Raw genomic sequence first — 11,024 nt, 5'->3', positions numbered from 1 at the left:
TTTAGATATTATCAAGTGCCTTCATTTTCCTATCACCCTGGATAACAACCACATTAACTCAAGTGAATGGATAGAATTGGATAATTGAGTTCTGATCAGAGACTTTTACACTGAAAGTATATTTTTATACCATAGTTGAAGCTGATTCGTTGTTTCCATTGTACGATGATTAACAGATGATTCCATTGACATATATAGACGAGGCTTACGCATGTACTACATAATTAAAACACGTGCAAATACGGCTGCAAGTGTGATCGCAACCGAATCACTACATAGGTGACTCGATGAGACTGTATAATGAATTAAACAGTAAAACGTGAACAGACACAGGTTTGTATTAAAACACGATGAATGTCTTACAAATTTCAGTGACATACAGATTGTCCAAGATGACTACGATTCGATCATTGTTCTCATTGCCATGAAGTAGGACGAGACAGTAGTTAAGAACTGCAAAATCGTTATACGATAATTGTAATCATCATCGAATGTTCGTTTCGTTTCACAGAAAGATCTTAAGTAACACGCTTACGTTTGCGAAATACTCCAAAGTAAGTGCTGGCAGCAAAGTACCCATCGTAACGAGAAACGCCTTCTGACTTCTCTGCATCATGATCACTACTGTTTTCGTCATCTCGCGTCGTTTACCTATCCATGGGATATCGTTGATCGATTGTGCGAAACGTAAACTCTGAAAGAGAAAGCGTCGCGCGTTATTAAAGCAAGAGCTGTCCAAGGGAACCTTGAAACGCAGGATGAAGATGAACGAAGGGGAATGTCGTTTAATCGAGCAGGAAGAGAACACGATGGGTCATCGAGCGCCAGAGATGAAATGATTTATCGAATCAACGTTACTATTGGCTGGCTTACGCTTTCTTTCAAATCGTCTGCTGGCCAAGAGATGACGTACAGGTGTGCGCAGCCTGACACCACCAGAGGAAGAAACTGACTCACTATAGCCGTCGATTGATTCTGAATATCATTATGCAAGCGTTCGATTAAAATGCCCTCGTATGCGTTACGTAGCGATTCTTTATTTCTTTACTACGCTATTAATTCCGCAGAACGGAAACCCATCGAACTCGATAGACTCACGTAAAGCAGGGGGAAAGCTCCGAATATCACAGCGCTTCCCATCGTGATATTCGTTTTGAATAATAAAGCCTCAACAGTAGCTTTAGTATCCTCGACAAATCTGACCATCACACAATCTCGAATTACTCATCTCGGTAAAATACATCATTCTTAATTAATATCATATAAAATAATCTTTACATTTAAGGAAATAGGTTTATTTGGAGAACCCAGTTAAGAAAATATAAAAAGCTTCTTTGGAGTTTCATTATCGATTTTTATACAGATATTCTTTCGTCATTGTACCTTTCTATTTTCGTCTAAATATCTAATTTTCTCAATCATCCAAGTAAAAAGTATCATTAACATCAGTACACCAGAACAATCTTTTTTTATACTATGCAAACAGTTACAAGAAAACTGATTTCTTCTTACCGTATTATTTCTTGGTGCTCTTTCACGCAGCTTATCAGTCGATCGTTGTCATTCGCGTCCCGCAGTTTTGTGCCCAGTATGTCTAACTTGACTGCTGGGAATGCGAATAAAACGACAATGGTGAAGTCCACGCCGATGCAGAATGCCGTTTGCAGGATACAGTAAACGTGACTGGCGTAGACCATGGCGTATATGGCGAATGGTTCCATGGAGAACGGAATCCACGCGTCTACAGGCAATTCTTGGTCCGAAATCAATGGTACGAATGTGAACGAGATGCCACACGCGATGTACCCCATCGCAGTCACTGAGAAGAAACTCTGATATCGATCAACGTATCCTTGCATCGCTTCGTTCTCCATTTCGTTGGCCACTTCCAAGAACGCCTTCACTTTCGCTATCAGAATCTAAACGGTTCAACGAAACAGTGAGTTCCCTTCGATCCTTCAATCTCAGATGCATTTAATTAAATACTCTGTATCGTTGAAAAACTCGAATGCACCTGCAGCTGCGCGCTTTTCAATTTGCAGAAGAGCAAGTCGAGGAAAACTTCGAGCAAAGTGTTTATCTCGGTCGCAGTCTTCATTACAACAACGATGTCGTCTTGGAAATGAAAAATAGCGAGTGCCAAGCAGATCAGCAATGAGATCACGTTGAACATCGTGAATAACCATCGAACGTCCCGCAAAATGGCTTCTCTCTTGGTACCGTTCGGATCGGGTGGCCAGGTGCACGTGAACGATCCAGCAAGCTCCAATACGTACAGAATTTCGCGAATGTTCGCGTTGAACATGGCCATTGTTCTTCAGAGACGAGGGCAGACTGAACGAGTGCAACTTTATCGCTGATGGAGGTCGTTGTGCAACAGTGGCTAATGAAAATCGATACTTCGCTCTTGATTAATGATTCAGAGCAATAACGCTATACTTTTCACGCTTATCATTGTTTAAGGGCCGACAGAGCCATTTAGCAGTCTTGATTCTCAGCTGCATCGCGTAGCGTTAATCATCGGGTGGTAGCGAAAATTATAGGGAGGAATAACCTATGCGGAAAGCAGATAACACCGTCTACTTGTTTCTCCGTGCACTCGGTTACAACACCTACCCCCGTGTTCACGTTTAAATTACTTCCAACCGCGCGATTGGAAAAGTGAATTATTACAGCAGACGATGCGAGGATAAAACATTCTATTAGCGGTTCGTTTCACCCCAGCCACCCTCAGGTTTCAGGAATGGAAGGTATTCTGCAACAGACACTCGTTAAATCTTGCGGTCGCGATACGCACAATGCTGAATTCGTCGCTGCGATTTACTCTGCCCCAGCCGAGTTATCAAATTGATATTTCTCGAATCGGAAGGCCATGACTTATGCGTACAGCGAATTGAACTGCAATCACCACGTTCGACGATAAGCACGAATATTGATTTACCTCGTCGTGCGGGTCTCGAATCGCGCTGGTTAAACTTTTCTTCTTTGGTATTCCAAGCGTAACGATTACTTTTTTCTGATAGTCTTTCGTTGATAAAGGGAAAAATGGAACTGATCGTTCTCTGCTAATGATCGATACCTAACTATTATACTGTTCTTTGAAAATACGATGCATGTAATCTTGGCTGTTTCTTGCACAATGATGTGTAATATAAGTATCAAAAGGTTATCAGAAGTGAGTACCAGATCTTTTAATTAAAATAAAACACAAACTATTCGAGATACCTCAGGTTTTTTTTATTTTAACATAAGATTCATTTTATATATTGCACAGGTATAATAAGGGTGTAGAAGTAAAATAGATGACTAGAAGTACAATCAACAATATTAAAGTTATTTATTGTTTCGAGGTTTGCATTTAAACGTAATTATTCGCAAGTGAGCGCTTACGAATGAACGGACACTGTACACATTCATACTAAAACACAATGAATTTATCGCAAGTTAAATAATGTAGAGACTCGCCAAGATAATTACGATTCGATCATCGTCCTCATAGCCATGAAATAGGACGAGACTGTAGTTAAAAACTACAAAATCATTGTAAGAGAATTAAAGTATTTATCAAAAACACTTTTAAATAACATTGCTTACGTTTGCGTAATATTCCAACGTGAGAGCCGGAAGCAAACCACCCATTTTAATGAGAAACGCTTTCTGACTCCTCTGCATCATGATCACGACTATTCTAACCATGTCTCGCGACATCCCCAACCAAGGGATCTCGTTCAGCGATTTTGCGAAACGTAAACTCTGAAAATGAAAGTGTCACCAGTTATCAAAGCTCAAACTGTCGGAAAAGTTGTAAATGCTGGATGAAAATGAAGGAAAAACACGTTGTTTGTTTCTAGGAACAAACGTGGAGGAGCATCGAGTGCCAGATGAAATGATGATTGGTCTAATCGACATTACTATTTTGCTGGCTTACGCTTTCTTTCAAATCGTCTGCTGGCCAAGAGATGACGAAAAGGTGCGCACAGCCTGACACCACCAGAGGAAGAAACTGGCTCACTATAGCCAGCGATTGATTCTGAATATTACCATGGAAAGATTCACTTAAAATGGCCTGAGACGCGTTCGTACACCGACACTCTACTTCTCAACTACGTCTCTACTCGTCTACTACGTGCGATGCAGAAAGGAAAAGCTATCGAGCAGGCCAGACTCACGTAAATCAGGGGGAAAGCTCCGCATATCACAGCGCTTCCCATCGTGGCGTTCGTTTTGAATAATAAAGCCTCGACGGTGGCTTTAGTGGCCTCCACGAATCTAATTGTCATACAGTATCAAGTTATTCATCACGGTAAGCACTCGTTCTCAGTTAATGTAATTTCGTTCCGTCCCTCTAAATGACAAACGCAATACACTCCGTTTTGATCGATCGCAGTTCAAGAATAAACATCGACGATACGAATTTAATATGAAATACTCTCGAGGGTTGTTCATCCGTTTCCATAGATACTCGATTAATCGTGAAATATATGACGATTGAAATTGTTAACGATAAGTATCTTTCAGCTCTCGTGCTTCACCCTGCTCATCCCTAATTCTTCTTTCTAAATATCTCGTTAATAACTCGAGTCTATGAAAACAGGCGAACAACGGTGCAAGGTTGCACGTTAGAAAAATTGAACTAGCTGTTCTTAATAGTCGAAGTTGTATCAGAAAACAGATTTACCTTACCCTATTATTTCTTGGTGTTCTTTGACACAGCTTACCAGCATGTCGCGGCTGTTCACTTGCCGCAGTTTCATCCCTAACGCGTCTAATTTCGCCGCGGCGTAGGTGAACAAAACGGCGATGGTGAAGTCCACGCCGATGCAGAACGCCGTCTGTAAAATACAGTAAACCTGGCTGGCGTAGATCAGCCAGTACACCGTCGACGGTTCCATGGAGAACGGAATCCATCCGTCGGCTGGTAGCTCTTGAGCCGAGAACAGAGGCACGAAACTGAACGAGATCGCAGTGGCGACGTACGTCATCGCGGTCACCGAGAAGAACTTCTGGTAACGATCTACGTAACCTTGTATTATCTTGATCTCCTGCTCATCGATCACTTCTAGATACGCCTTGATCTTCTCTATCAGAACCTGGATCAACGATCAATCGATAAGTATTTCATTTCTCGACTCGCAACAATAGAAAGCGACATCCTTTTATCAGCTGTGGTAACCTGTAGCTGCGCGTTTTTCATTTTGCAGATAAGCAGATCGAAGAATACTTCGAGCAATGCGGTCATCTCGGAAGCGGTTTTCATCAAGATGATTACGTCGTTGCGAAAGTGAAATACAGCGAGCACCAACGATACCATCAAGAAGATCACGTTGAACATCGCGAACGACCATCGAATGGTTCGATAAACGATTTCTCTCTTGGTACTGTTCGGATCGATTGGCCAGGTGCACGTGAACGTTCCAGTCAGTTCCAGTATGTAAATCACTCGACGTACGCTCGCGTTGAACATGCTCGATTTTGTTTGATGTTCTTCAGGGTCGAGGGACACCGAATGAACGCGACTTCCTTGTTGGTGCTGGTGTTCGTGGAGGAATGACCAATGGGAATCGATACTTTATCCTCATTTATTATACACTATGACGCTATTGCATTTTTCACGCAGCGTATCGCGTGAAATTGAGCTATTATCCGTTGGACAAAGGGTTTTCTGGTATTCAATGGTATGCATTCTCAGTGGTAATAGTGTACGGTGTAAATCATCGAGTAATATCGAAAATTATAGGGAAAAATATCCTGCAAGTAGCAGATAACGGCGCCGTTGCATCTCTTAAACTCGGTTGCTTTACTTTCCCTCGCTATGGCTTTTAAACGATTACTTTTCCGTCGTTTGCAACTGACCATGTATCGTAGCGCATGTCGTCCGCAGTTTGCTGGAAAATTTAAAGAGGAAAGGATTTTTCCTTCGACATATCATTTCACTTCTGACTTCATCGGTTCCTAGGATTTCAGATACTTTCCAGCAAGCGCACGTAACACGATATCGTATTCGTTGTTGCGATTTCGTTGATCCCAGTCCAGTAATCGAATTGAAACCCCCGAAACGAGGAACGCTACGACATACGTGTACCACGAATTGAACTACAACCCCTGTGTTGAACGATAAACCCGAATATTTGTTCACGTTATCGCGCGACCCTCGGGTCAACCGCTAAGCCTTTATCCTTTTAGTATTCCAAACGTGTGCCTGAACTTTCTACTGCAATTCCTGGTAACGTTCACCTCTTTACAGGTATTACGTTGTCGACAGAAGGCAAGGCCAACCTTATCGTCCACTGGCAACGTAGCTGCGATCGATATCTCGCGATACTATCGTCTGGCAGTAAATCAGGGAAGTTAAATTGGTAATTTGTATAAATTATAGCAGCAATTAATATCGATAAATTGGACGACATCGAAATAACGAGAGTTTATAAGCGACAAAAAGTTCATTTATTTAAACGATTCGTTTTCAGCTAGGGTGTTTGACAAGATGTACGATGTATATATTGGATGATCGATCTTGGCTCGAAGAAACGTCGTATACCAAGCAAGATGTTTCTTGGTCATTAAATTGGAAATTGGCTGGAATCGCACGCTGGTACTTTACATACATATTACAAGAACGCCATCGGGGAGTTACAATATTTTTGCGATCAAAGGTGAGTGGTTCGGATATGTCTGTGCATGGATACTTCTCGTTCGTGCAAAGCCCGATATTCTCATATCCTGACGAAACATATCGGATTTGCAATGCGATGAGAGAGGCAAAGCCGTCGCGGCAATCCTCTCGATTATAATCCGCGGAAGTGCCAGGTTTTATTAAACTTTATATTACTATTCCTACATTTATGCGCGCGGTATGCATCATCGGGTCCGTCCCTTCTCCTTTGACGTTGACACAAATTTACGGCTCGCGTTTTATTCCATTCTACATCTCTCTCTCTCTTCCGCGAAGATCCGCACAGCCGCGCGCGACTCGATGCGATCGCGAGATTGATGAATTCTCCGCGCACGGATATTAGGATTAACTTGCTTTGTGCATGAACTTGGGTGTAATTGCGAACGCCACTGGAAAGTGTAATGGATTACGAACTCGATTGCTGAACACGATTGACATGTGTTCGTGTGCGAGGCGGGCAGAGAACTGATATGGAATTTACGGCGAGGAGCTCCCGTGTGTCTGAGCGTGTGCACGAATGTAATTACACGGCGAATCAACGGAGGTGTCGAGAAAACGTGGCAGAGCCCGCACTTACCCGATACGAGACGCGACAGGAGTCGAGCATTAACCAAACGATCTAATTTCGCAATAACAGTCGCATACTCTAATACGAGTGGAAAAATAAATTACCAATTTGGAACGAGCGTAGCCCCTGGATGAACGGATCGATCGATCGATCGATCGAATCGATCGAATCGTATCGTCAGCGACTTCGTTACCACGGTGGAACGTCGAAGCTAGGCAAACGAATCGGGCAGCGGCGCGTTTCCCAATGTCCCGTAATAATATGATAAATTCTGTCGATCAATTTGCTCGACCATGTACGGGTATTCCATTAAACGGAACGGTTGTCGCGCGTTTCGCGTAAATAAACGCGGACAGCATGATCGGTGACGATGGCCAGGGCATTTTTACCTGGTGCTCGCCAATTCGATTCGTGGGCCGGAAATTATTATTCGGCGCATTTAGTAGTCGAGCGTTAACAAACACATGCTAATGCCCTCCAGTAGTTACATTTTCCAGAAATTATCGGCGGGACGCAACGAGAACGCGGCCATGGACGGGTGCAATGGCGTTATCAGTCCCCTGGCACGGCCCAGGAGGCTTTCAGAAACTCGACAAAACTCGAAACGATAATCGTTCGTTAACTTCGAGGGTTTATTCGTTGAAGGCAATACTGGTTCTTGGTCGCTCGTAAAAATTCATCCCGTGGCTGTGGATCAAAGCTGGGTTGTGTTTATTTTCAGTAATTTTACGGTTAATTTCGCATTACGATTGCTGGAGGCGCGTGGAACGAGGACAGAGAATTTGTGTAACGAGAGTTGCCCAGCGATCGTTGTATCTCGCGTATGAGATTCCCAATGAAATTGATAATTGCGGCAGGATTGGGTCCGCTCGTACGTTCCATTGAATTCAACAATCGCTCGATCGATTCTATGAAAACTGCGACCCGCGCTGCCTCGCCCGTGTATTGTTGTACGAATTTATTTAAACGATCGAGTAAATGGTCTGCGATAATAACGATTTTATGCAACGATGGGCGTTGTTGCGACGCTTCTCGTGTGCCCGCCGTCATCTCTACACGATCTCCTCTCTGCTTCTGAGGAATTTCCTGTGAAAAAAAAAAAAAAAACACAAGAAAGAACAAAAAAGGGGAGCAAGTGAATTAGCGTCCGAAGCGTCGTACCATTAAGCGAATGGCGGCGTAAAAATTATCTGATCCGACGTGGAACGCTATCGTCAGATAATGGGTAATATACGACAGAGATTAAGCCGATAAAGTAGAAGCCAGAAACGAAGCGATTTCATTAGCCGACATGATTAACCTTATCATCTTCGCGAGAGCACGTTCTTTCATTAGCGTAAAATATGTGTCTCGTCGCTTGACGTGGAATCGATAAATATCGAATAATGCCAGAACGAGCGAACATTCGTATCGCGAAAACGGCTAACGCGCTTCGTTCCCTTTCGCACGCTGTGATATACTCACTGATAGACGATCGTGGGCAGAAGAACCAACAGCACCGAGCCAGTCGAACAGGCTGACACTGTCAATAGAATTTCCGATTTCGACATCGTGGTTGTTGCAATTATGGAAACGTTATTCTGAAAAGTACCAAAACTTTCATCAACGACCAACGCACGCAATTTCTCCTGCACATAGAATAGACTTGGAACCTTGATCGAGCTTCGAAGCGTTAACAAGGCTGATTAGAATTCCCAACGCGCGTAGCCCAAGAAATTTTGCGTTAATCCCTTAAGTAGCGATAACACGATGGAACTTAATAATCCAGTTTTCGGGGTGGCCTTCGCGAGCCACCGTCCCAGCCCTTCGTCCCAACCACCGCGGCGCTATTCGTTTGTTCTGTTTAACCGAACGCAAGGGTTAACGAGACAAACAAAATTCTAACGTCCCGCCGTTCGCACCGACGAATCGGCCGGGAGAATTAATTAAACAGGAGAAACTTTGCCCATTTTCTCCCTTACCCGGCCCAACGCTCTGTGAAACTCGAATCACTGGGCGGCTCTGTCGGGAGCAAACGGCTCCGTTGAATTATATTCGTCCTATCAAAGTCAGACATCGATTCATTAGAATATAAACGCGAGACTCGACGCGATTCGAGTCGAATGAGGACAGAGAGACTCGGACTGCTAATGAAACAGTTCGATACTCGTACAGATGGGACGCTGATGGCTACGTGCCGAGCTAATTTTTCATCGAGAATGTTGATGAATGTCTGTCTCTATTCGTCGATAAAGAGCAACGTTTAGCACGCGAATGAGAATTGAAACGGGGACTCGACGTTTTTACGTAACGAGCTCTCCGTGCGTCGTCAAAGATATCGCCGCGAGGTATCTTTCAATGGCACGCGCGTACGCGGAAAATCCTTGGCTTCGACCGGATTCCAACGTCTGAGAATCGAGTTCCGTCTTTGTTTAAGAAAGAAAATTAGCCCCGCGAGCGAGAAGTACGTATGCTGTCCGTAATTCTACGATCCCTGGAAAGAAAAACGAGGGTTCTGCCGCTATCGTGTTAAGATAAGGCACGATTTTTCGCCCTCTCTCCGGAGGGGTGTCCTTCGTTTTGTTTTTCCACGAGGAAGGCCAGGTCTTCCGTGGAATCGAGTTAAAGGAGATTTGCTGGGCGTGGCAGGTCGCTCGTCTCATTGTTCTCATTAAAAGTTTCTCAGAGCCGCTGGTTCCTTCGCTTATTATTTAACTTGCCTCGTTAGAATCACGCGACCCGAAAAAATGGAATATCAGCCACGTAAGCAACTTAGTGCGGATGAACAATCGCGATCTATCGACTATTGTCCTGCACACGTATTCACACATGCATACTGATGTGATATCGCTTCGTTTTAATAAATTTCCTCGTAGAAAGCCAGACTACGAATGCTTATGAAAATCGATTTTGCGCACAGTAGTTGGAGGCTGGAGTACTTCCTACCCAAAGTTCCCAAAGGGAAGCATTCAACGGATACTGGTAGCGTACGATTGCGTTCTATGCGAGTTTTAATGCCGATTACCAAAAGACGGCTGTTCAGGACGTTTCGCTCGTGAACGTTTACGTATTCCAACTCGTTCTCGTTCACGCGCCGACCAATATTTCGCGACGCTCACTGTCGCCAGCTATTTCGCAGCAAGCTGACGGAACTTGTTCGAAATTTCGCGACAGAGTCCGTAGAATTCGTCAAACGGATTTTCTAAGGATAGAGAACGATCATATTCGAGAGGAAATGTTACACAGATGGTGCGCCAAACGTTACGTGGAATCATAAATAGGTTGTGAAACCGTGAATGGAACGAGGAAAATACGAGACGTTGGAAGTGAGTAATTAGTGTTCGCGGAATTACGTTTCGTAATTGGCTGCGTGTTAAAAATATGCAAATACGTACCGTCGGGTTCTCCGCCAGGCAGAGAACAATGCACGAAAAGAGGAACAGGAGCGTGGCCCGTGGAAACATTTTGCGTGTCGAACAACAATCCGGGATTTTTTACCAGCCCTGCGGTATTATCTTCTACGAACTGTACACCGCGACGATAACGCGACCGATTGACGGATCGACTACGTATGACATTATCATTTATGCCAGTCGACGTGGAAGGAGTTATCTTATCCATCGCGGACAGACACACATATTTATGAAGACATCGAGTACGCGTGCGTGAATACGAGCGCACAGGTGCAGTCGCGCGCGAATTATTGGCGAATCGACGGATGCATTCGCAGCTGCGAATTGCAGAGAACGAACGTTCCTTCTTCTTCTTCATCTTCTTCGTCTTCTTCGTCGTTGTTTAGAGGAG

General features: G+C 43.9%; 2 protein-coding genes and 1 long non-coding RNA gene across 3 annotated transcripts; all 3 read right to left on the bottom strand.

The window, feature by feature from the left end:
• Positions 1-353: 353 nt before the first annotated feature.
• LOC143430568 (odorant receptor 49b-like) lies at positions 354-2,311 on the bottom strand. The gene is made up of 6 exons (XM_076906911.1): positions 2,015-2,311; positions 1,513-1,919; positions 1,099-1,198; positions 874-975; positions 536-694; positions 354-453 (listed from the first exon to the last, which is right to left on the bottom strand). Exons 1-6 carry the CDS (start codon positions 2,309-2,311, stop codon positions 397-399), a joined length of 1,122 nt encoding a protein of 373 aa, XP_076763026.1. The 3' UTR covers positions 354-396.
• A 1,112-nt stretch (positions 2,312-3,423) lies between these two features.
• On the bottom strand, positions 3,424-5,792 carry LOC143430586 (odorant receptor 49b-like). Its single transcript, XM_076906930.1, has 6 exons — positions 5,174-5,792; positions 4,684-5,090; positions 4,170-4,269; positions 3,929-4,030; positions 3,595-3,753; positions 3,424-3,530 (listed from the first exon to the last, which is right to left on the bottom strand). Exons 1-6 carry the CDS (start codon positions 5,462-5,464, stop codon positions 3,474-3,476), a joined length of 1,116 nt encoding a protein of 371 aa, XP_076763045.1. The 5' UTR covers positions 5,465-5,792; the 3' UTR covers positions 3,424-3,473.
• A 686-nt stretch (positions 5,793-6,478) lies between these two features.
• On the bottom strand, positions 6,479-10,814 carry LOC143430786 (uncharacterized). The gene is made up of 3 exons (XR_013102649.1): positions 10,616-10,814; positions 8,706-8,821; positions 6,479-8,327 (listed from the first exon to the last, which is right to left on the bottom strand). It is a non-coding gene; the product is annotated as an uncharacterized LOC143430786 (long non-coding RNA).
• Between the last annotated feature and the right edge of the window lie 210 nt (positions 10,815-11,024).

This window comes from Xylocopa sonorina, chromosome 15 (genome assembly GCF_050948175.1).
Source record: "Xylocopa sonorina isolate GNS202 chromosome 15, iyXylSono1_principal, whole genome shotgun sequence".
NCBI classification, from domain to species: domain Eukaryota; kingdom Metazoa; phylum Arthropoda; class Insecta; order Hymenoptera; family Apidae; genus Xylocopa; species Xylocopa sonorina.
Note: the sequence above shows the minus strand (reverse complement) of the source record. Positions and strands in the feature narration are given on the sequence as shown.

Bases quoted from the DNA above. Each gene is read 5' to 3' on its own strand.
- LOC143430568 (XM_076906911.1), bottom strand. From the start codon at position 2,311: ATGGCCATGTTCAACGCGAACATTCGCGAAATTCTGTACGTATTGGAG. The intron at 1,199-1,512 runs GTAAGAAGAAAT...TGTGATGGTCAG, and splicing joins GAGCACCAAGAAATAATACG to ATTTGTCGAGGATACTAAAG. The intron at 695-873 runs GTAAGCCAGCCA...TTTCTCTTTCAG, and splicing joins CAGACGATTTGAAAGAAAGC to AGTTTACGTTTCGCACAATC.
- LOC143430586 (XM_076906930.1), bottom strand. From the start codon at position 5,464: ATGTTCAACGCGAGCGTACGTCGAGTGATTTACATACTGGAACTGACT. The intron at 4,031-4,169 runs GTGAGTCTGGCC...GGTAATATTCAG, and splicing joins GAGCTTTCCCCCTGATTTAC to AATCAATCGCTGGCTATAGT. The intron at 3,754-3,928 runs GTAAGCCAGCAA...TTTCATTTTCAG, and splicing joins CAGACGATTTGAAAGAAAGC to AGTTTACGTTTCGCAAAATC.